The 23,319-nt window shown below is 42.5% G+C and overlaps 2 protein-coding genes across 5 annotated transcripts in view; one reads left to right on the forward strand and one right to left on the reverse strand.

Annotated features, from left to right (window-relative positions):
* Efcab14 (EF-hand calcium binding domain 14) overlaps window positions 1-16,741 on the forward strand; it is a 40,828-nt gene extending 24,087 nt beyond the window's left edge. Inside the window, exons 5-11 of one of the 2 annotated variants that reach the window (XM_069987306.1) lie at window positions 2,073-2,183; window positions 2,623-2,727; window positions 3,905-4,096; window positions 5,524-5,610; window positions 8,040-8,151; window positions 9,674-9,799; window positions 13,100-16,741. In XM_069987306.1, coding sequence (XP_069843407.1) covers window positions 2,073-2,183; window positions 2,623-2,727; window positions 3,905-4,096; window positions 5,524-5,610; window positions 8,040-8,151; window positions 9,674-9,799; window positions 13,100-13,275 — 909 coding nt within the window. In that variant the 3' untranslated portion in view covers window positions 13,276-16,741. The remainder of the gene's footprint in view (window positions 1-2,072; window positions 2,184-2,622; window positions 2,728-3,904; window positions 4,097-5,523; window positions 5,611-8,039; window positions 8,152-9,673; window positions 9,800-13,099) is intronic. The other variant, XM_069987307.1, reaches the window with a different exon arrangement.
* A 1,017-nt stretch (window positions 16,742-17,758) lies between these two features.
* On the reverse strand, window positions 17,759-23,279 carry Tex38 (testis expressed 38). Of its 3 annotated transcripts, none has more exons than XM_069987311.1 (3): window positions 23,199-23,279; window positions 19,241-19,377; window positions 17,759-18,498 (listed from the first exon to the last, which is right to left on the reverse strand). In XM_069987311.1, the coding sequence occupies exons 2-3, from the start codon at window positions 19,284-19,286 to the stop codon at window positions 17,897-17,899; spliced, it is 648 nt and encodes a 215-aa protein (XP_069843412.1). In that variant the 5' UTR covers window positions 19,287-19,377; window positions 23,199-23,279; the 3' UTR covers window positions 17,759-17,896. The 3 variants fall into 3 exon arrangements, with proteins under 3 accessions (XP_069843412.1, XP_069843411.1, XP_069843410.1); XM_069987310.1 differs by lacking the exon at window positions 23,199-23,279 and adding an exon at window positions 22,942-23,128; XM_069987309.1 differs by lacking the exon at window positions 23,199-23,279 and adding an exon at window positions 20,038-20,122.
* Window positions 23,280-23,319: the final 40 nt, after the last annotated feature.

The following is a 23,319-nucleotide window of genomic DNA, read 5'->3' on the forward strand; positions in this document are numbered from 1 at the left end:
AATTGGAGACATCAGTATTCATGAATATAAAGAGTAATGGAAACTCTCTTAATACTACTGGTGGGACTGCAGAAATGGTAAAAATCTTTTCAGAAGATCGTTGGCAGGTTTCTTTTTTCTTTTTTTTGTTGGTGGTGGGGCTTTAACTCTGGGCCTGGGAGCTGTCCTTCAGCTCTTCAGCTTAAGGCTAGTACTCTACCACTTGAGCCACAGCACTACTTCTGGTTTTCAGTGGTTTATTGGAGATAACCGTTTCACAGACTTTCTTGCCCAGGCTGGCTTTGAACCTCAATCCTCAGATCTCAGCCTCCTGAGTAGCTAGGATAACAGGTGTGAGCCACTGGTGCTCAGCTTTCTTTTTTGTTTGTTTTTCCAGAAGGCAAGTATAAGCTAGGCACCAGTGACACACTCCTTAATTTTAGCTACTCAGGAAGCTGAGATCTGATGATCAGAGTTTGAAGCTAGCCCAGGCAGAAATATCTGTAAGACTTATCTCTAGTTAACTACCAAAAAGTTAGAAATGAAACTATGGCCCAATTGATAGAGAGCTAGCTTTGAGCCAAGAAACTCAGAAACAGCTCCCAGGCCCTGAGTTCAAGCCCCAGAACCAACACACACGCACGCGCGCGCACACACACACACACACACACACACACACACACACACACACACACACACACACACACACACACACACACACACACACACACACACACACACACACACACACACACACACACACACACACACGGTCAAGTATAGACCTACCTACCATATGATCAGCCTTTACCTTAAGTATTGTAATAATGGGAAAAAGAGTATACTGAAGAGAATCACACACACACATATACACACACACGGTCAAGTATAGACCTACCTACCTTATGATCAGCCTTTACCTCAAATATTGTAATAATGGGAAAAAGAGAAATAAAATCACAAGTCCACATAAGGACTTGCAGGAATGTTTTATTTCTAATTTCAATACTGAAAAAAACTAAACATCAGAGCACTAGCACTAGCCTTGAGCTGAAGAGCTCAGGGACAGTGCCTACGCCCAGAGTTCAGGACCCATGTCCAGACCCAAAAAAAAAAAAAAATGGAACATTTAGCCGGGCACCGGTGGCTCACTCCTGTAATCCTAGCTACTCAGGAGGCTGAGATCTGAGGATCGCGGTTCAAAGCCAGCCCGGGCAGGAAAGTTTGTGAGATTCTTATCTCTAATAAACCACCAGAAAACTGGAAGTGGTGCTGTAGCTCAAGTGGTAGAGGGCTAGCCTGAGCTGAAGAGCTCAAGCCCAGAGTTCAAGCCTGACCAAAAAAGAAGAAAAAGTCATTTGAATCTGTCTGCTTGGGCTGGCTTTGAACCACAATCTTCAGATCTCAGCTTCTGAGATCACACGGAAGGGAGTAACTGGTGCCCAGTTAACTTTAACATTGTCATTTCTTCTAAATACTCCTCTCCATATGTTCTGGAGAGCACAGGGACAGCGCCCAAGCCCAGAGTTCAAGCCCCATGACCGACAAAAAAAAAAAAAAAACCTAAACATCTATGAGCAGGTGAATAAGCAAGGTGCTATAGCCATACAATGGAATATAATATATAGGTAGTTAAAACATCAATGAATCTTATTTGTGCTGAGTGAAAGCAGTGACAGGAAAGGAGGGAGGGAGGGAGGGAGGGAGGAAGGAAGGAAGGAAGGAAGGAAGGAAGGAAGGAAGGAAGGAAGGAAGGAAGGAAGGAAAGAGAAAGGGGGAAGGAGGGAGGGAGGAGAAAGGAAGGAAGGAAGTTATTGCTCACTGGTTGTATTTATGTTAAGTTTTAAAAAATGGAAAGTAATACCTAAGTGACAAAAAGTGTGTTAGGGTTGCCTGGGGTCAGAAAGAAAGGAATTAGAAGGAGCATGAGGAAATTTCTGGAGGTGAAAGGTGCGTATTGCCTTGATTGTCATAATGGTGTCATCTGTGTATTTATGACAAATAATGCTGTGGTACAATTTGAAGTGCTTGTCAGTCAAATCTTAGTAGAGCTGCTATAAAGGGAGAACTGACATTCTTCTATATGTCTGCAGAGTGTAGCTTCTATTGGCAATACTTTAAACAGTGTCCATCTTGCTGTGGAGGCAATGCAGGAAACTGTGGATGAACACAAGAAAACTCTGGAGTTCCTGCAGAGTGATATGGTAAGGAGATCTGCAAATGCTATAAAAAAGTAGATACTCCTGCTTGCACTTTTCTGTATTAGAGTCATGGTACCAACTTGCTACCTAGTTGAACCTGCTTAAAAAGTCTAATCAGAAACATGTGACAAGTATTGTATAATCTGTAACTTAAACAGTAGATAGAATTGAAAGCTGAGTCTTTTGCAAGCATGAAACATGATACTAGAGGAGACACTGATAAAAAAAAAACAAAAAACTATTTCTGAGGATGGAATGACTAAGAAGGAAAATAGAAAAGAAGGAAAGGCCCAATTATCTTGCTTGTATCCTGGGGGAGGCTAGAATGTTCCAGGACCATTCCAGATGGTTAAGTAGATCTAGCAATTGTTTCCTATCTCACCCTCCATTTGTATTAACAGAATCAACATTTCTTTTTTTTTTTTTTTTTTTTTTTTTTTAGAATCAACATTTCTTAAAGGAGACCAATGGAAGCAACCAGATTGTTCCATCACCATCACCTTCATCAGAACTTGACAATAAAACCCACAGTGAGAATTGGAAACAGGTACTTTTTACCTCTGGGCCATGATGGACTATAGAGGCAGCCTGAGGGTTTAGTCTTAGTGTTATGGTACCTCAATCAATATCTTATGTATCTATTTGCCTGTTAAGAGCTGGTAGAGGAGGATGTGTGCTGGCATCTAGGCAATCTAAAATGCTATCCTTTGAACACTGCTTTTCCTCTGCATGTCAGTCAGTGGGGTAAATTCCATTTTCATCTTGAAAGACATAGAATGATCACATTTTCCTGGTCTATGGGGGAAAGGGGGGAACCTCAATCTAGGGTTGGGGATAAAGCTCCATAACAGAGTATTTGCCTTAAAGCATTTCTTTCTCCTTTTTTTTTTTTTTTTTTTTTTTTTTTTTTTTGCCACTACTAGACCTTGAACTCAGGGCATCTCACGCTTGTTCATCTGTTTTGCTCACAGTTGGCACTCTACCACTTAAGCCATGCCGCTGTTTTCAGCTTTTTTTTTTTTTTCAGCTTTTGCTGGCTAAATCCTCAATTAGCCTCCAGAGTAGCTAAGAGAATAAACAGAAGCAGTCAGTGCCCAGCAGGAAGCATAGTGTTGAAAATTGGAATTTTCTTAACTCTAAAAAGAAAAGGAAAGAAGAGAGTAAAAAAGAATACTGAGTTCAGAATCACATTAAGCAAAATAAAGGAAATCTTCACTGAAAAGAATTTCTTTCCTGAGTTTAAAACCCTTTAAAACCTGTAGGCATCATTTCTTTTTAAGTAGCAATCAGTAATGCACTACTTGTTATGGTTTTGTTACATGAACCAATTTAATAGTTGATATTGTTCCTAAGGTAGTCTTGTTCTGATGAATTAAGTTAATGGGATTTTCAGTTAATAACCCAGCCAGCCTTCCTGCCAACAGGTGAGGTGAACACTGGGAAATCAATTCCCAAACTCTGCTTTCTGGGATCATAGAGGGAATCACATATGTTTTCCTCTTCCCTCTGTCCAACTGAGATCATACCATTTCAGGGGGAGTAAAGTGGGAGCAATTTAGAGTTGGGGGAAGGACAAGGCAGGGACAGAAGATGGATGGTTACAGCTGGGAAAATGGAGTTTGCTTCAATAATTTGGCATAGAAATAGTTGTTCCGTGCTGCTGGCCTGCTTGTCTAATAGCAATCTTTAGCTGCATTCTGCAACTTGATTTATTTCTACTCTAGGATGTCCTGTACCTTCACAACTCTTTAGAGGAGGTAAACAGTGCCATAGTGGGGTACCAGAGACAGAATGATCTTAAACTCGAGGGGATGAATGAGACACTCACTAATCTTACGCAGAGAGTCAACCTGATAGAAAGTGATATGGTTGCTTTGAGCAAGGTAGAAAAGAAAGCAAACCTGACTTCCAGAATGGTAAGCATTTACAGCATTTCTTTTGTGACATGTTCTTGTTGCAATGTATTTTGTCTATATGTAGATGAGATTCTACCTCCTTTTGAGAACAGACTTGTCACTGTTCTTGAGAACATCTGTGTTGTGCTTAATCCCTGTCTCCTTTAGTCATTCTACCAGCTCTGTGATGTGACTGACAGAGGCTGTGCCAGTACATTTGGAAAGGGAGTTGTGGCGGCATCAACTTGCTTTCCAAGGCCTTACCATCACAAGTTGTTGGCAGAGATCACAAGTCTCCTAATATGTTACAGTGACTTATCTAGTATGGAAGCTTAAGCACATTTCCAAAGGAGGTCTGAGGTCTTCCTGATCTTTTCCAAGATGTTAGAAATAGGAGTAATGAGTTACCTTTTTTTTTTTTTTGGCCATTTCTTTTAAGCCTGAATTTAGCTTTCTTTCGTCGGAATATCAAGGGGAACTCTTGGCATATAATGTCAAGAGAACCATTTAAAATAAACTAGCTCAATACATTAGGTCAGTGACTCTGACCCCTCATAAGAAAATTGAGTCACCTATGAAGTTTCTGATGCTGGCTGACCCACCTGTTTATGAATACTTTAATATGGGCTTTTTAAAATCACCTTTTACCTACACAGCATGCAGAATCCACATATGGATTATTCTGTTATAGGCCCCAACCTTTAAAAGGTGTCAAGCAGCAAAGACACAGGCATCTAAAAAAATGGAAACCAAACACAGGAAATTGTACTATAAATTCAAGTATCCACAAAGCTGGAAGCAAGCTGACAAGTAAAGTTGAACTCTGGCACAAGGCAAGGAGCATTTGAAATGCTGTGCCATGGGGGAGCCTTGGCAAGTTGCCCAGACATGGCTTTGAAGGGTGGAGCAGAAGACCTATCCCCCTCTACCAGCCCCTCCTGATTTAGAAGGGTGTGTAATTTAGTACAAAGCTGTGAAGATTAAAGGAACCCTAGTTTTTAAAGCCCTTTTGAACCTAGCTAGGCTAAGTAGGGAACTTGGGATGTTTTGATGAATATAGTAAGCCTGGAAGGTTTTCAAGGCTTATTGTGAAAACTTACCACCCCCAGATTCCCCCTACTGTCCCTGCCCTGTCCTTTCATATTTTTATCCAGCAGAGAAAATTGGTAATAATATCCATATGCCCCACTGTTTCTCCCAGCAGCAGAGTACCCAATGTGGATCTGGATAAAAGTTCTCTCACTTTTCATGCTTCAGAGTTTTAAAGTTTGTAAAGTCCCCAGCTTCTGCTTTGACTTGCTCCCTTTCCATTCTGCCTCCACTCTGGTGTTCCTGTTGCAAGTGGTGCAAGACCTGTTAAATAAGCTTCAGTTTGTTTAAAAATGTTGTGTTGTTCAAGTTTTAAGGCCTGTCTTTAATCTTTTCTCTTGTCATTTTTGCCTACCAAGGTGGGGAACAGAGCTGCCACTCTGAAAAGAGAATCTGTGGATCCAGAGGCAAACAGAACCGGTATTGTGAAAACCCAGAATGTAAAGGTAAATAACGGGGGCCTCCCTGAAATAAAAACAAATTCATCAGCATCTGTCTGTCCCCTTCTCAAAAACAGCAGTTTGGTCTCAGGTGCTAAAACTTCTCTATCACTTGACCATGCTCCCAACCCTTTTTGCGTTAGTTATTTTGGGAGAGGGTTTTGTGTTTCTGCTTGGGCCAGCCTGGATTGCAGTACCTGTTTATACTTCTGCAGAGCTGGGATGACAGCTTTAATTGATTGAGATGGGGGATGGGTCTCACTGACTTTTTGCTCGGCTGGCTTCAAACCATGATCCTTCCAATCTCCATCTCCTAACTAGGATTACAGATGTGATCCACTAGTACCAGAGTGATACAATGCTGTCTATCTTTATTTTTCATCCTTAGCAATTTTGTAATAGAAAGTCACATATATTTAAGGTCTTGGTGCATTATAAGCTGGGCTTTTATTGAGTTTTTGAATTGCTTCTGCAAAAAGTGTTTTAAACGTTAGCACCAGGAAGTGGCGCTGTAGCTCAAGTGGTAGAGCGCTCGCCTTGAGCTGAAGAGCTGAGGGACACCGCCCAGGCCCAGAGTTCAAGCCCCACGACCGACAAAAAAAAAAAAAAAACGTTAGCACCAAATATAAATAATATGTACAAAAAAAATAACAGATGGTTACTGTTTGAAAGTAATAGTGGCCAGGCACCAATAGCTCATGCCTGTAATTCTTACTGTTCTGAAGGTTTGTAGTTCAAGGCCAGCCTGGGCAAAAAAAGTCCATTAGACTTCGTTTCCAAAATAACTAGCATAAGGTATGGTTCAAGTGGTACAGCACAAGCCAAGCAAGTGTGAGACCATGAATTCAAAACTTTAACACTACCAGAAAAAGAAGAAAGTAGTAGTGGTAAGAAAACCTCCTGGAAAGCATAAGGCCTTGAGTTCAAACTCCCAATACCAAAGGGGGGGGGGGGAAGAGGAAGAGGGTGAGGAGAAATCAAATTTTAGTAGTAGTTGATAGTTTAACAGTAGACATCAGAACATAATACCAGTAAACAATTTTACATACATTTCTTGTCTTTATTTCCGGACTCCTTTCCTACTTCATCAACACATCCTAACCATACTTAATTTCTCCTTACAATAAGCATTTAGTACCTGATTTTTGTTATATGTGTCCATATTGGAGCTCCTTAAGTAAACTAAATAGCCTGCTAAACAGTAATATTAGGGCAGAAGTAAAAATAGTCAAGTAAAAGTATTAGATGAAAGAAATGTGAGATCTGTTGATGTTCTAATAAACATAGGATCAGGCCTTTTCACATTATCAGGAGCAATTAATTAAACTTATTTTTATGTCATTCTTGATCATCCTGGGAATGAGGTGTAGTATGAGGGAGGAACTTTTAAAAAAAAGATGAAAATAAGTAAAATTTCAATTAAAAATACTGTAGCTCCTTGTTCCTGATGATTTCCCCTACCATTTGAATCATCACTATAGGGAGACTTGGAGAGGAAATACCTGTGGTTTGAGTTTAGCTTCATTAGAAAGGCAGGGTAGGAGCAAGGTGCTGGTGGCTCAGGCCTATAATCTAGCTACTCCACAGGCTAAGATCTGAGGATCATAATTCAAAGCCAGCCCGGGCAGGAAAGTCAGTGAGACTCTTATCTCCAATAAACCACCAAAAAACTGGAAGTGGTGCTGTGGCTCAAGTGGTAGAGCACTAGCCTTGAGTTGAAGACCTGAGGGACACTGACCCAGTCCCAGAGTTCAAGGCCCCATGACCGACAAAACAGGGGGAAGGGGGAGCCACAGGTGACATGGCTCATACCTATAATCCTAGTAGCTACTCAGGAGGTTGAATCTGAGGATCCCTGTTCAAAGCCAATCCAGGCAGACAAATCAGTGAGACTCTATCTCCAATTAACCAGCAAAATGTTGGAAATACAGGTATGGCTCAAGTGGTAGAACATCAGCCTTGAGAGGAAGAAACCAAGTGAGAACAAGAGGCCCTGAGTTCAAATCCCAGTTTTAGCACAAGCAATAAAAATCCTGTGCATCATGTGGTCTAGTCACTGGTGATATGATATATTTAGGACAGTTATTTAGTTAGTGTGAAATAACTTCCAGAAAGCACTGTCCTCATTTAGGAAATGGGTGTTGCACAGATACCTGAGCAATAGTACATTTCCTCTACTGCTGATGCTTGCATGCTTTCTTCCATCAGGCAAATGTTCACAGTGAGTCAGTGAGTAGAGCGTAATCTTTCCTTAATAGTCTAGCCTCAAATCCAGTTAGAGACTTACCAACACTGAGAAAAAAGGTATTTCTAGTATTCATCAATTCATTGACAAATGAGGGTCAAGAACTGCATGCTACAAATGCTGTGGACAATAGTGGAGGCTCATTTGAGGCCTCTTGCCTTAAACTTTCTGTGATCTTTGTTTTGAGCAGAAAGAAGATAGCCCAAATTCTCAGGTATCCAAATTACGAGAGAAATTGCAGCTGATCAGTGCTCTCACAAACAAACCTGAAAGCAATAGTCCTCCAGAGACTGCAGATAAAGGTGAGTGCAGGCCTAGCTTCTTGAATATTTCACGCAGGCTTGGGCAACTTGCCTCCCACACAGAGTGGGAAAGGTGTTTCAGCAGCACTGATCGAACCAAGTGAGTAATGCCTGAGCGCACTGAGATGAAGCTGATGCACTTTGCTTTCATTTAGTAAAACCATTTTGTACATGATTTGTACTCTAGTCTATTAAGGGAAGAATGGGTAATGTTTAGCTGGAAATAGACTTCTCCATGCTGTCTGCATCCAATTATAGGTAAAAATGTTACTGTCGTAGTGAATTCTAAACCAGCCCTAAATGTTGTTCATGAGCCTTTCCATTTTGTAAGTGCATAAAATTTACTTAAAAATAAATATTATTAGCACTTTTGAAAATCATTAGCATAATGGAACTATTGGGGTGGGAGGGCACATGGCTTTAGGTAGAGACAGTTATATAGCAAATGCATTAATTAACCTTTACTGATTTAGGCCCTTTGAGAAGATAACAAAAGCATTTTTCAGTGTTGGCTTTGATCTATCATCCTACAAGTATTTTTTGGAAAAAGTAGTTTTGGAAAAGCAGAACTACCATAGAGGCCTTATAACACTGTGCTACATAATCTTATGCTAACAGCCTTTGTTCCAGCTCAGCTGGTAGCATATACTCCCAGACTAGGCTTATAGCACATCTCCCAGGAAGTCAAAACATCATTAATATCCAACCACTGGGCTGTTTTACCATCTCATTGTGGGTTTTTGTTGTTGTTGTTGTTTTTGATGGGGGGGGGTCTGGTCATGGGGCCTGAACTCTGGGCCTGGGTGCTATCCCTCAGCTCTTCAGCTCAAGTCTAGCGCTCTACCACTTGAGCCACAGTGCCACTTCTGGCTTTTTTCTTTTTGCTTATGTGGTGCTGAGGAATCGGACCCAGGGCCTCATGCATGCAAGGTAAGCGCTCTACCACTGAGCCACCTTCCCAGCCCCTCTCATTGTGTTTTGCCATCTGCCTTACCATCTAAAGGCATATAATACTAACCTCTACTACCACTTGAGTAAATCTCTTTTATGCGAAATGTTTGAGCCCTCAAGTATTTCTGATTCCAAATTTTTTTCAAATTTTGGAATACTTGTATAGACATAATGAGATATTACTCAAGTCTGAAAATAAATACATAGCCTGATGGCAATTTTAATTGTGACCATCACATGTGGACTTCTCCACTTATGTCAACACTCCAAAATTTTTGAATTTTGAAGCATTTCAGATTATGGATTCTCAAATTAGAGGTGTTTCACCTTCATAACATCTTTCAGGGTACTGCTGCTTTAAACCTTCATGTTAGCATAATACTGATTCATCCTCACTTGCCCACCAGCATATCTCAGTCCAAGACTTTAACATTACATAATCTCTGCTACTTAATATTTAATTGTTTCTTTTAAATGAATACATAGGCAATTTCCCTAAATAGTGACCTTCAGTGCTTGTTTAATTTGCTGTTGAAATTGACTATACTAAAAGTGTATGTATTTGTTACAGAACAAGTGCAGCATTTTACATCAAAGCCTTCAGCATTGCCAAAATTTTCACAGTTTCTTGGAGACAAAATTGAGAAAGCTACCCAGTTAAAACCTATCTCCCTACCAGGAATTTCTAGCCTTGAAGGTAAATTTCTATACTGTGGGGTAATGGTGGGAAGGTTCCATGTCATAACTTTTTTTGTATGGTACTGAAGTTTGAACTCAGGAACTCGAGATTGCTAGCCTAAGTGCTGACTTTGGGGTGGCAAGGCGGGGGCAGTTGTGGGGTTAGAACTCTGGGCCTAGGAGCTGTCCTTGCGTTCTTCAGCTCAAGGCAAGTGCTCTACCACTTGAGCCACAGCACCATTTCTGGTTTTCTGGTGGTTTATTGGAGGTTAAGAGTCTCATGGACTTTCCTGCCCAGGCTGGCTTTGAACCATGATCCTCAGATCTCAGCCTCCTGAGTAGCTAGGATTACAGGTGAGTCACTGGTGCCCAGCTTAAGTGCTAACTCTTTTAAGTCACACCTCTAGCTCTTCTTTTTGCTGGTTAGTTTGGAGATGAAGTCTAGCAAACTTTTATGCCCAGACTGGCCTCAAACTGTGATTCTCCAGATTTTAGCCTCCTGAATATTACAGATGTGAACCACCTGGACCCAGCCAAGGTTGTAACTTTTTACCTTTTAAGTTGTATAAAAAAATAAACATATGGGGGCTAGGAAAAATATGGGTTGGCTCAGTGGTAGAGTGCTTGTCTCGCATGCGTGAGGCCCTGGGTTCGATTCCTCAGCACCACATAAGCAGGGGAAAAAAGCCGGAAGTGGCGCTGTGGCTCAGGTGGTAGAGCACTAGCCTTGAACTGAAGAGCTGAGGGACAACACCCAGGCCCAGAGTTCAGATCCCACGACTGGACCCAAAAAATAAATAAATAAATAAATATAAATAAATAAAAATATCTAGCTGGACACCAGTGCCCAGGCCCAGAGTTCAAGCCCCACAGCTAAACAACAACAACCAAAAAGTATCTAACATTTATTTGAGTACTTACAAGCCACATAATTTATTTGCATCACCATCTTGTAAACATAAGCCTGGGCACTCAGTAAGTGGTTGAGGCAGAATTCAAGCTGACTGACAGCAAAGCTTATACTCTTAAGCAATGTACCATATTGTAGAGGACAAAATGAAGACAGTACTGTGAGGTTAGTAAAATGATGATCCTCCAAAAATGAGAAGCCCTTTGCTGAAAGTCAACAAGAGAAACATCATAGGAAGATAAGCATATTTGCCTTCCAATAGTGTGTTCTGCTCTTTATTGTGATGTCAAAACCTCCCAGCATTTGCTGGGAAATCACCCATTTCTCTCCACTTACCTTTCTTTGACCCTTTACTTTAGGTACCATGCCACGAGGAAACATATCCCAACAGAAATTTTATTTTTGTATACTGCTAGAAAGTATGGAGCATGAAGTATGAGTTTCATAAACTCAGACACACACACACACACACACACAATTTGAGGTTTTACTAGCTACACACACGCGCGCGCAACCTAGCACTTGGTGACAGACATCTGGAAAAAGTTTCCTATCTATTTTTCTGGCTCTCAGAGAGCTTTTGAGGTTTTACTAGCTGCATTGCCCAGCTTCTGACAGGAGTGATAGTAGGGCGCTATTTAGAAATTGGCAAGAATGCTTTGATTCACTTCCCAAATCCATCTCTCCTTCCTTTTTCATTCTTCCTGAGTATCAAACAGTACCCCCATTAAATCAAAGAGGCATTCAATGAAGAAAAGAAAATGAATTTTAGATGATTTTTAAAGAAACATAAGCCCCATTTACCTTCTTCAGTATTAGAATCTAAATCATTCAGTTGATTATAGGAACACAATCAAATTCTTTTTTTAAGCCTCCTGAGTTCAGACATGAACCACCTGCACTTGGTATCACCAACAAACACTTTTTTTTTTTTTTTTGACCAGTCATGGGGCTTGAACTTGGGGCCTGGGCAATATCTGAACTTTTTTACTCAATGCTAGCGCTCTACCACCTTGAGCCACAATGCCACTTCTGTCATTTTCTCCTTATGTTGAACTGAGGGATTGAACACAGGGCTTCATGCATACTAAGCAAGCAGTCTGCTACATTCCCAGTTCAACAAATACTCTTTTTTTTTTGTCGGCCGTGGGTGCTGAACTCTGGGCCTGGGCGCTGTCCCTCAGCTCTTCAGCTCAAGGCTAGTGCTCTACCACTTGAGCCACAGTGCCACTTCCAGCTTTTTTCTTATGTGGTGCTGAGGAATCGAACCCAGGGCCTCAGGTATGCAAGGCAAGCGCTCTACCACTGAGCCAACTTCCCAGCCCTAACAAATCTTTTTGATGATGGTTCTCCTGGTGATTAGGAAGTGACAGCTTAATATAATCTTGTCCCTGGTTCTTAAGCTGACACCTAATAAAAAGAACAGAACACCAGACTACGTAATAATAAGACATGTTCTCTAGTCCATTTCTAAGACTCAGGCAAGTTACTTTCACTTTTGAGCTTTGGTTTTTCTATCAAAATTGAGTTTGGGGGATTATTATTGTTTGTAGACAACTAAAACATTCCTCCATTCCCCACACAGCCATCCAGCAAATTCTCACAATATGCCATGGTCTGCTTTACAGACTAGTTCCTATCAAATAAGCTTCTGTGCTTCTGTACCTCCCTTCAATGTAAAGTAAAGGGAAGAAAATTTAAAGGGAAGGGGCTGGGAATGTGGCTTAGTAGTAGAGTGCTTGCCTAGCATGCATGAAGCCCCTGGGTTCAATTCCTCAGTACCACATAAACAGAAAAAGCTAGAAATGGAGCTGTGGCTCAAGAGGTAGAGTGCTAGCCTTGAGCAAAAGAAGCTCAGGGACAGAGCCCAGATCCTGAGTTCAAGCCCCAGGACTGGCAAAAACAAAAAGTGAAAATTTGAAGAGAAGGCCCTGGCCAGGGAGAAAACCAGGCCATGCATTTCTCCATTGTGCCATTTGGTATTCATCTTGTTTTTAAAGGATTGAAAATTGCTCTTTATGATTCAGTGAGATCCTAAACATAAACATTTTTTTAAATAATACCTGCAAAGGAGCTTTTCTTTTATTGTTTTAAAGTCATTTGAGGCTACTGTTTTTTCATTGGTTACTGGGACTTGAATCCAGAGTTTTGTGCTTGCTTGATTGCTCATTTCTGGTTCTCTACCATTTGAGCCATGCCATCAGCCTAGCTTTTGAGGGATTAATTGGAGATGGAGTCTCACAAACTTTTCTTCCTGGCCTGCTTTTGAGCCATAATACTCCAGGTCTCATTCTCCTAAGTAGATAGGATTGTAGGCATGAACTACTGGCTCACCTGACTTGAGGCTACTTTTAGCTATATTCAGCTCTATGCATAAACACACACATTTTTTTCAATTCCTTTTGACAGATCTTCAGAAATTGTTCCACAAGACTGGCCAGGATATGAATGGGAAGTTGACCTACCAAGAAATCTGGAATCTCCTAGGCTCTTCTATGCCAGAACAAGAAAGCTTGAGAGCATTTGATTCCAATGCAGATGGAAGATACTCATTCCTGGAGCTAAGAGTAGCGTTAGGTGTCTAGCTTCATCAGGCATACTTGGAAGTGGAGATAGACCCCTAACTACCTAAAATCTATTTACCCAACATAAACAACCATTTTTCCTACCCAGCTGCCCCTCATGTCCTCCAAACTACTGTAGCAGACACATTGCCACCTTTTAACTTGTTTGAAAAAACTATATAAAAATTATTTTTTTAAAAAAGAAAACCATATTACTTATAATATGATAGTCAGCTATGGTTTCTTGAAACCAGTAAGCTCTTACATTTTAAAATTACCAGGAAAAAAAAAAAAGCCCCCTTTTTTTTTCTCTCCTTTTTTTAAGGAGGAGACCTTATCTTTTAAAACTGGAAAGTGTATATAGAAAGAGAATAGCTACCTTTTATATTTCATATAAATTTGCCTTAAATTAGCTGCACTTTATAGAGACTCAGAAACTGTCTTTTCTTTAAAAGATAGACCTTTTCTGCTTGTAAATATTTAAAACGAAAGAAAAGTTGTGCATATTGTATGAAAAGTAGGAAGAAAGGTTTTGAACAGGATGTGAACAAATGACTTATTAAAGATTGTTAATCTGATCTGCATAGCAGTTAAAACTATGTCCACATCTCCTTAAGGTATCCCTCAGCCCAGGTGCTGCCATGGGGTTTGGCCTGGGAGCTGAGGGAATTGATTCAGGGAATGGACACTGGAGATAGCCTAGCTCCAGGCTCAGGAAAGTCAGATTCTGGGTCTTTGTTCCTGCTCTCTCAGTTAACCTCAACCTAGAACCAGAGAAGTCTTGTTGAGGATCTTTCTCATTTTTAATCTTCTGTTAGGGTTTTTGAGCATTAAAAAGTTATCCAGTGGGGATCTGTATTTTCCTCACAAGTAAACTAGATTATCTCCCCCTACCCACAACTCAAGTCTATCTTAGAGCTATAGCTGGCTCCTACCTTCAGAATGCCCTCCATTCTATTACGGCAGAACCCAAGTCCCTTGTCACCATCACAAACTGGCCACCAGAATATTTGAAGAATGCTATGCTTATGGTTTTGACTCTAGAAGCTATACCCCTTGGGATTTTACATGAGGGCTAACTGAGAACATGATAAATTCCTTGGTAGTATGACTAATGCAAAAAAGAGTATGAAGTGAAAATCATATTCATCAGCTCAGAACTTGTTATTAGTGGTTCTCTGCCCAGAAGGTGCCAAACTACAGCAAGCAAGCCTGGAGCAAGAGTCCTCACAAGATAGTAGAAGCCCTTAAATACTTCTTTGGACTTGCCACAAAAGGTCCCTGGGCCGGAAGGATAATACCTTCTTGTCATCTCGACACTGAGTTAGACTCATGAGTTGGTGTTGTTCCTAGGAGCAGTCTTTGGGCAACACTAAAGGAACACTTAACTTTACCAAATTTAATTTTGCTATAGCCAAGTCAGGGAGAAACTAGAGAAGCTTTTTAGTAGAGAACATTTCCCTTTAACTTATCCAAGTTGCCATCAGCCGTGGATGCAGTCCAGTACCCTTACATATTTAAAGGTTAGTTTTTTTTTTCTTTACATGATAGCTTTGTATTGGCTAACTTTAATTTTTTTTCAAGAAGTATTAAATTTTAATTAAAGTGAGACAAAGTCTTTCCGTGAATATATGTACTTATGTCATGATTTATGTTTTTCCCATTTAAATTTTTTTCCCTTAACATTTACCTTGCCCATTTATGCTATTTCATTTTCTTGGAAAGGTTAATAAAATATAGTTTAAAAGTAGCCTGGCACTTTAGGTAACTTGAAGATAACTCTTGGTCTTCTAGCTGCCTTCCCTGACCTCCACCCCCCCTCCCACAACACACTTTTTAATATATACACTCTTACAAATTTTGTAACAACCAAATAAAGTTCTAGCAATAAATTGAATTATACTGCTATATTTGTATACACCGTACCATAAATAGTGTGTCTGTACCTGGAAGGTATTTTTTTGAGAACTGATTTATATGAAATATATTGAGGGTAATGTAGCTTGTCCTTTTTAGTTTTGAGTTCTTATTCATAGGCAGATACTTTCAGGACACTTTAACTCTTTGTGGTATGTACTTTTGTTTTGCATCTCCTTTTAGTTTTTCTTCTTCTCATCTGGAGCTTGTCTGCAAGCATCACCCCTGAGCCATGTGTAGTACCATCCCCTCCCCTACCAAGTCAGCAGTGTCTCCATACTGCACTTGGTCCCATGATACCATGTCATTTGTCCCAGACAGAGGTAGGTATTTTGACACTACCTTTGTTCAAAGTTGAACAGACTCACTGGCTTAAGAGCCACAGCAGCCTATCACACAATGTTGATTTGGGATTTTCATTTGTATGTTGTCCTAATTTATCAGCCTGTGCCTGCACTGAGCAATAGTGAAGCCTCACCGGCCACATCTCAGCGTTGAGAAAGAGATTGGGTAGTAGTGAGTTTGCCTTTGGTTTCAAATCCTTTTATCCTTAAAGTCTGGTGATTCCTAGTGCTTCTCTCCTAAATTTCAAAACTAATTTGTTTTGTTGACTCATGCTTTCTGGAGTAATGTTTACTTAAAGAACTTCCTCAAGTCCAATAGGGTAGCTCACACCTGTAATCCTTGCTCTGGGGAGGCTGAGGCAGAAGGAAGGATCAAGAGTTCAAGACCAGCTGGGCGCTGGTGGCTCACACCTGTAATCCTAGCTACTCAGGAGGCTGAGATCTGAGGATTCGAGGTTCAAAGCCAGCCCGGGCAGGAGAGACTCCTATCTCCAATAAACCACCAGAAAAACGGAAGTGGCGCTGTAGCTCAAGTGGTAGAGCGCTCGCCTTGAGCTGAAGAGCTGAGGGACAGTGCCCAGGCCCAGAGTTCAAGCCCCATGACCGACAAAAAAAAAAAAGAGTTCAAGACCACTCTGAACTCGTAAATCAGTCAGACAAGTAATGTGGAAATAAAGCCAAAGGAAGAGAACACCTGGCTTCAAGATGAATTCAGGGTTGTCTGAGGCAGAGAGTGCCTGGCCTTCAGAAATGGGTCCTATGCAACAAAGCCAAAGAAGTGGGCGCCCCCTACTTCTGCATTTTGCCTTCCTTGTGCTTTCCTTGCCTTGCCTTTGCTGGTCATCGCTCCTCAGCACCCAGCCTGCCAGTCACAGTGCAAGGTTTTGATTGTGATGGGCTCATGTTCACAATGGCCTATTTTAGTGACAGCTTTTGTTTGCTACACACCTCATTGGCTTGCTTGCCAACACCAGCTAGATGTGTGTCCTTTCATTTCCAAACCAGAACACATTTGTGTATTCCTGTGACTTGATAGAGCATGTATTGTAAATGAACCTAACCTACCTTGTTTTCTCATTTTAAGAAATGTAAATCTACTTTGTTTTAGAAGATCGATTTTGGAAATGGATAAATGATTTTGGTTCCCTTAGGGAATTAATCAAGGGTTTCGTGACTTGAGCTTTGCCATTTTAATTTGTCTAAATAAAATATTTCCTTCCTTTCAACTATGTCTTACTAAAGAAGCCTCCCTATTCCCTTCTTTTTAAAAATCTGGTTTGATCCTAGTTTTATGAACTCCTTCCTCTTGAAATCGAAGACTAATAGATGATAGACACAAAGCAATGTTCAGAAACCTACCATAAGAATTGCAACATTTGCGCTTGGCATTGGTGGCTCATACCTGTAGTCCTTGCTACTCAGGAGGCTGAGATCTGAAGATTGCAATTCAAAGCCAGCCCGGACAGGAAAGTCCGTGAACTCATCTCCAATTAACCACCAGAAAACCAGAAATGGCACTGTGGCTCAAGTGGTAGAGTGCTTGCCTTGAGGTGATTAGCTTAGGGACAGCTCCCAGGCCCAGAGTTCAAGCCCCATGACCAACCAAAAAAAAGGGGGGGGGGGGCTGGGAAGGTGTCTCAGTGGTAGAGTGCTTGCCTTGCATGCATGAGGACCTGGGTTCAATTCCTCAAAAGCCGGAAGTGGTGCTATGGTCCAGGCCCAGAGTTCAAGCCCAGGACTGACAAAAAAAAAAAAAAAAGACTTGTAGCATTTGGCCTAAAGGAGTAAGCAGAGCTCAGGCTTTAGTCACATGCAGAATGGCAGAGGGCAAGGTGATGCCTGTTTCAATAAGAGGCTCAAACATTTAGGTCTGTTTTATATGTTGAGATTCAATGTAAAAGGCATGCTTCCCAGGTAGATTCTACCACTTTGGAGCAGGAAAAAAAAGATAAAACCTATTGCTAGAGAGAAGTCATAGATAGGTTTGGGGTTTCTCCACAAACCTCTGCTTCTCCTAGGGGAAGTCCTTGCATAAAACCTACATAATTTGCAAATATGAGTTTATACACAGGGCATATAACTAGGAGGAATATCGAGTCTGTACACAAGTACTAATTCAGTGTGCTTCCCCATAGCCAACCTCCAGTTCCAGGGTTGTATTGGTGAGACTCATGACCAAGTTGATTTGCAAAGCGCTCCCACCAAACAGGAAAGGAATTGCCTTCAAATAAGCAAAGGAGATGTAGCAGAGTCTTAGACTTTTTAATTTTCCATAGTGACAACCAGATGGGCTCTGACCTCTGTCAATAACCACCTTGAAGTTAGTTCCATTTCCTACTCTGCCCCCTGGTCCCTGCAGCCCTACCTTCAGCGAGCTGAAGCTACAGTTCTGAAGCAAAAGGCTTGGCGTTGAAGCAGTTCCCCCTGTGGGCCAGTGTGGGTAAGGAATGGAAGTGGACATTCCTTTCAGGACAGTTGGCCAGAGGGTAGGATACAGAGTGGTTCAGCATAGGAGGTAGGTTGCAGAGGGACAGAGCAAAAGGCACCTCCTGAAAGATGGGAATTGGGAGTGGGGAGCTGGTCTGGGGCTGTGATGGGGAAGAAAGGGGCTGCTGTGGAACCACAAGAGCAGGTTGTGGGGGGCCAGGAGCCTCACCCCTGGGACTGCTCTCTGGGACCACATAGGCTCTGCCTTCCGGGATGTCCATCTCCCACAGAGAATCTGGATTCTGGACTTCAGTCTCCATCTTGGTGGCAGCAGGAGGAGGGCCGGTATTAATGGCTGTATTCATGCCATAGTGACGTCGCTTGTTTATCCAGTACAGCAGTGGGCTGTAGGTGAATGTGGCAGCTCTCATCACCTCCACCCACTGCTGGGCACGCTCTTCCCGCCGCAGGTTCTTCTTCCAGTGAAGAAAGAGAATGCAGCTGCCTGTGACCACAGAGCACAGCCCCAGGAAACCAAAGTACAGCAAGACCCACACTAAGGAAGAGAAAAAAAAAACAAGAGGCAGGCTGGCTGATGGTGCTCTAGTTCGGGATCTGAGCTGTCCCTCATTTATTTCCTTGAACCAATCATTAATCACCCCAGCCAATTAACTCTTCTCATGACTCCTTCCCTCCCTCCTCCTAGGTTTGTGTCATCATTCTTTAAGGAGCTTAAAGATGATAATAAAAAAAATAAAAAAGCTAGATCTAAAGGAGGCATGATCTGGCCAGGTTGTCAGACTCCCAGCCTAGGAACCTAGCCAGTCCACTGGACTGAGAAGTCTCATTAGGGGCTATTTAAGGAAATAGTTCAGCTGTTGACAGGGACACCAATGTATCCCCTCTGGTTGGGCAGAGAATGGTCTCAGCCTTCTCTTTTTTGTTGTTGGTGATGGTGGTTGTGGGCCTTGAACTCTGGGCCTGGGTGCTGTCCCTCATCTCTTCAGCTTAAGGCAAGAGCTCTACCACTTAAGCCACAGCACCACTTTTAGTTTTCTGGTGGTTAATTGGAGATAAGAGTGCCATGGACTTTCCTGCCCGAGCTGGCTTTGAACCGAGATCCTCTGATCTCAGCCTCCTAGGTAGCTAGGATTACAGGCATGAGCCACCAATGCCTGGCTTTCTGCCTTCTCTTTCTAGAAGAGACTGTTTCCTTTTAGCACCCCATTCATGCAAATTCTACTTTGTCCCCACACCTAAGGACACAAAGCGAATGGCGGGATTCAGGGTATACTTACTGCCAGGGAGGCTCAGGTCCTGTTGGGAATCCATAAGGATGTGCATTGGTACCCAGCCCACTGCTCTGGGGCGAGGAAACTCATCCACTGATCTGTCACCAATGGGATCTTCAGAAGGCCCAGGACCTCATTGTTGCCTAAGGGAGAGGTCACCAAGTTCTGAGCACTGAGCATTCCAGGGGCAGTGCTTATGAGATAATGCAACAAAGGGCCATCCACTAGTATCTCATGAACCTAGTGTGTCTTATTTTATCAGAGATTGGTCCACCCCTTGTGGTGAACCCATAGAGCATGCCCCAGGGCTCACACTAGGGCCTCACATTCTCAGAGTCTTACCCATGTTGGTCACTAGGAAACCATGGCCAGACACCTTGGGGGGGCAGGGGAGGAGAGGGGTGGCAGTGCAGGATAGAGGAGTACATAGTGTTCTCATGAGAAAACCTGTTCAAGAGAATACCTACGCAGTTGATCAATGCTTTCCTCTTTGTCTCCTACAATCTCTCTTCTGTTTCACTTTCTTCCTTCCAATAAATGCTGGTATGGGTTTCTGGGACATCAAGCCCTGTAGGATTTCCCCTTTATCTGGTCCTGTATCTCTAGCCTTCCCTTTCCAATCCTCATACTCCTTTCCCTTCTAGCTGTGTTAGAGTGAACAGACTCCTCTTATTCACCTCCAAGTACTTCTCTCAGATCACTGGTTTTCCTGAATGGTAAACAACCATCCTGTTTGGCCAGGATTAAAAGGATATCCAGGACATGTTTCTTCACCCAAGAGTGGCTCTTTACTGAACACTTACGTATCCTCTCAGGTTCGGCTCATATGCCTGCTCTGTGGCAAACATTTCCATTATCTTCCCAGAATCACATTATCTCTGATTGAAGAGATTGGGACAGTTGTAGAATCCAACTGACATCAGATGCTTAAAGTTCTGGGGGCAAGGGGAGACAGATCTTCCTTATTCAACAAGTCCCTTAAGACTCAAGTCAGAGACTTGTTTAACATGTCCCAGTGACGCTTGATCCATTTATGGAATAGTTCAGAAAGACCTTTCTAAAAAGCCTGTCAGCTCCCAGTGGCATGCACCACTGGACCAAGCTTGGCTTCTCAACACAATTTAATTCCTTCTCAAGTCCCCAATGAGGGACTTGAAGCACTATTTACACAGAGTTCTCCACAGGTTTCACTTACCCTTGGCTCTCCTTAATCACTGGCCCCTGCTTGTTCTAGTTCTTTGCTGGTTTACTCTTATTTCCCTCCTAAGTGTCAGCAGGCTTCCAGGCTCTCAGGTTCAGTCTTAGGCTCTGTCTACATTCAGTTCTCAATGAATTCATGGGTTAATATCTAGAACTTTATGTCTTCAATTAGGACATACCTCAGAACTTTATACTCATATACTCTACAACTTAGGTTATGTTCCTCGTTTCTGATCAAATATGTCTCAAACCAAACTCCTGATCATTCTTCCTCCTACAAGTACCCTACTTTCTTTCTGTAAACAGAAACACTTTGGTCTAGTTCAGACCCAAACCCTGTAAGTCATCCTTGACTCCTTTCATTCTATCACACCTATCTGTGCAAAATCTTTAGGCTTTTCTTTCAAAATATACCCCAAATCTGACCACTTTTTCCCTCTCATCATTTTAGTCCAGGTACTTCTCTCAGCTAAATCACTGGTTTTCCTGGAGGGTAAACAACCATCCTGTTTGACCAGGATTAAAAGGTTATCTAGGACATGACACTTTGAATACTAAAGCCAAAAGAATCCTGGGTAAAATAAGTCACTCTTTGTGAACATTTCAATCTTTGCCACCACATATCATCCTAAATTTCACCAGCAGCCATATGATTTTTTTTTTTTTTTGCAGTACTGGAGTTTCAACTCAAGGCCTCGCATTTGGTCTACTTACTTGCTTGGCTGGTACTCTACCACTTGAATACTCATCCAGCCTAGCTCTTCAAAAGTTATTTGAGTGCTGGGAAGTTGGCTCAGTGGTAGAGCACTTGCCTTGCATGCATGAGGCCCTGGGTTCTATTCCTCAGCACCACATAAGCAAAAAGAAAAAAGCCAGAAGTGGCACTGTGGCTCAAGTGGTAGAGCGCTAGCCTTGAGCTGAAGGGCTAAGGAACAGCGCCCAGGCCCAGAGTTCAGGCCCCACGACCAGAGCCCCCCCCCAAAAAAAGTTGAGAGATGGGGGGTCTTTCAGACTCTTCTGCCTAGACTGATTTCAAATCAGAATATTCCAGATCTCAGCTTCTTGAGTAGCTAGTATTATTTAGGCCTCAGCCACCAGCACCTGCTCTGAATGATCCTTTTGAGCCAACCTCTGCTCAAAATCTACAGAGATTCCCCATCTGACATTAAAAATCACAGTCCTTAAGGCAGGCAAAGCCCTGAGCACTTTAACCCACACCCGGTCCCATGCCTCCTTAGTTTCAGCTGCTGTTTCTTTCACTTTCTGAGATGCAGTAGCCTCCTTTCTCTTCCCAAAGTATTCTTCTGTATCAGGGCCTTTGTACGAGCTATTCTTCCTACCTGAAAAAGAGGGAATAATGTCCTTCCCTTTCCTTCAGGTCCTTGAGTGTCTCCTGATCTCTATCTCTCAGCCTGCTGTTTTTCAGTATAGCAGTATATGCCTATTTGTTGCCTATCTCCACTGGAATGTAAGCTATAAGAATTAATGTAAATAAGGATCTGAGGATTTCAGATAGTGATAACTCCTGTGAAGGTAGTAAAATAAAAGGGCAAAATAGGATAAAAACAGACCATAAAAGGATGGATTCATTTAAAAAGATTAAAAGATTCATTTATGTTTGAGGTATTGACACATGAACTGAACCCTAGGTGATAAAGAGGCAGCAATGTGCTGTCTGAGCAAGGAGAAGAGCAATTGTGTGTGCTAACCAGCACACTAGAAATTAGAAATATCCCACCACATGGGGCCCTGTGTGGGCAGGACTGACCTCCATGAGAGCAAGTGGCATTGAGTAAAACTGAAGGCTCTGTCCCTGCCACAGGCCAGGTTTCTATGGGGTAAGACACAAGCAGACAAGAACTCCATGCAAAAAACAATCTAGTACTCACTGGCCACTACCTCAAAAGTGAATTTTGCAATTTGTGGGTGAGGATGGGAGGGAAAAACGGGGAGAGTGAGGAAAGGGGTGACACTGTCAAAAAAGAAATGTACTCTTTTTCTTTTCTTTTTTTTTTTTTGGTCGGTCGTGGGTGGGGCTTGAACTCTGGGCTTGGGCGCTGTCCCTCAGCTCTTCAGCTCAAGGCGAGCGCTCTACCACTTGAGCTACAGCGCCACTTCCGATTTTCTGGTGATTTATTGGAGATAGGAGTCTCATGGTCTCTCCTGCCCGGGCTGGCTTTGACCCATGATCCTCAGATCTCAGCCTCCTGAGTAGCTAGGATTACAGGCGTGAGCCACCAGCGCCCGGCCAAGAAATGTACTCTTTACCTGACATGTAACTGTAACCCCTCTGAACATCACCTTTATAATAACTATTTAAAAACAAAAAAATTAAAAGGCAAATTATTGCCTGCCCTCACAGAGGGGTCATTCATGCTGGGAGCAGCTGAGAGCTTACACCTTGTTCAGATGAGGAAGCTGGTGACCTGTGGGTTGAGAAAGGGAGAGGATATCCCAGGGATCACAAAGAACCCAAATAAGGCTGGATCCTTGTGAACCGTTATTACTTTTGCTCTGCATGCAGCTGCCTCTCCTCTCTCTCTCTTGAGGAAGAAGAGTAAGTAGTCCATCTTGGCCGGAACTCCAGTGGGAAACAAGGCTTGGGAGGTAAGGGGCATCTTAAGAGACTTCCTCGTCTGTAAAATGAGGGGGATCTCTGCCTCACTGGACGTGAAGCCCAAGTAGTGGTTTGCGGATAGAGGCCTCAATGGAAAAACTGCAGCTGCGCTGACGGGACCTGGCTGTGGAAGGACAGACAGCTTACAGCGAGGGCCACGTGAATGCAGCTGGAAATGAGCTCGGCGACGACCGGAAGGTCCCAGCTGGCTGTCAAGAGGAGACTTGGCGCGCAAGGACTGCTGGTCCCGGGAGGGAGGGAGGGTGTA

This window comes from Dipodomys merriami, unplaced genomic scaffold, assembly GCF_024711535.1.
Source record: "Dipodomys merriami isolate MVZ:Mamm:240054 unplaced genomic scaffold, mDipMer1.0.p SCAF_34, whole genome shotgun sequence".
Taxonomy (NCBI): Eukaryota; Metazoa; Chordata; class Mammalia; order Rodentia; family Heteromyidae; genus Dipodomys; species Dipodomys merriami.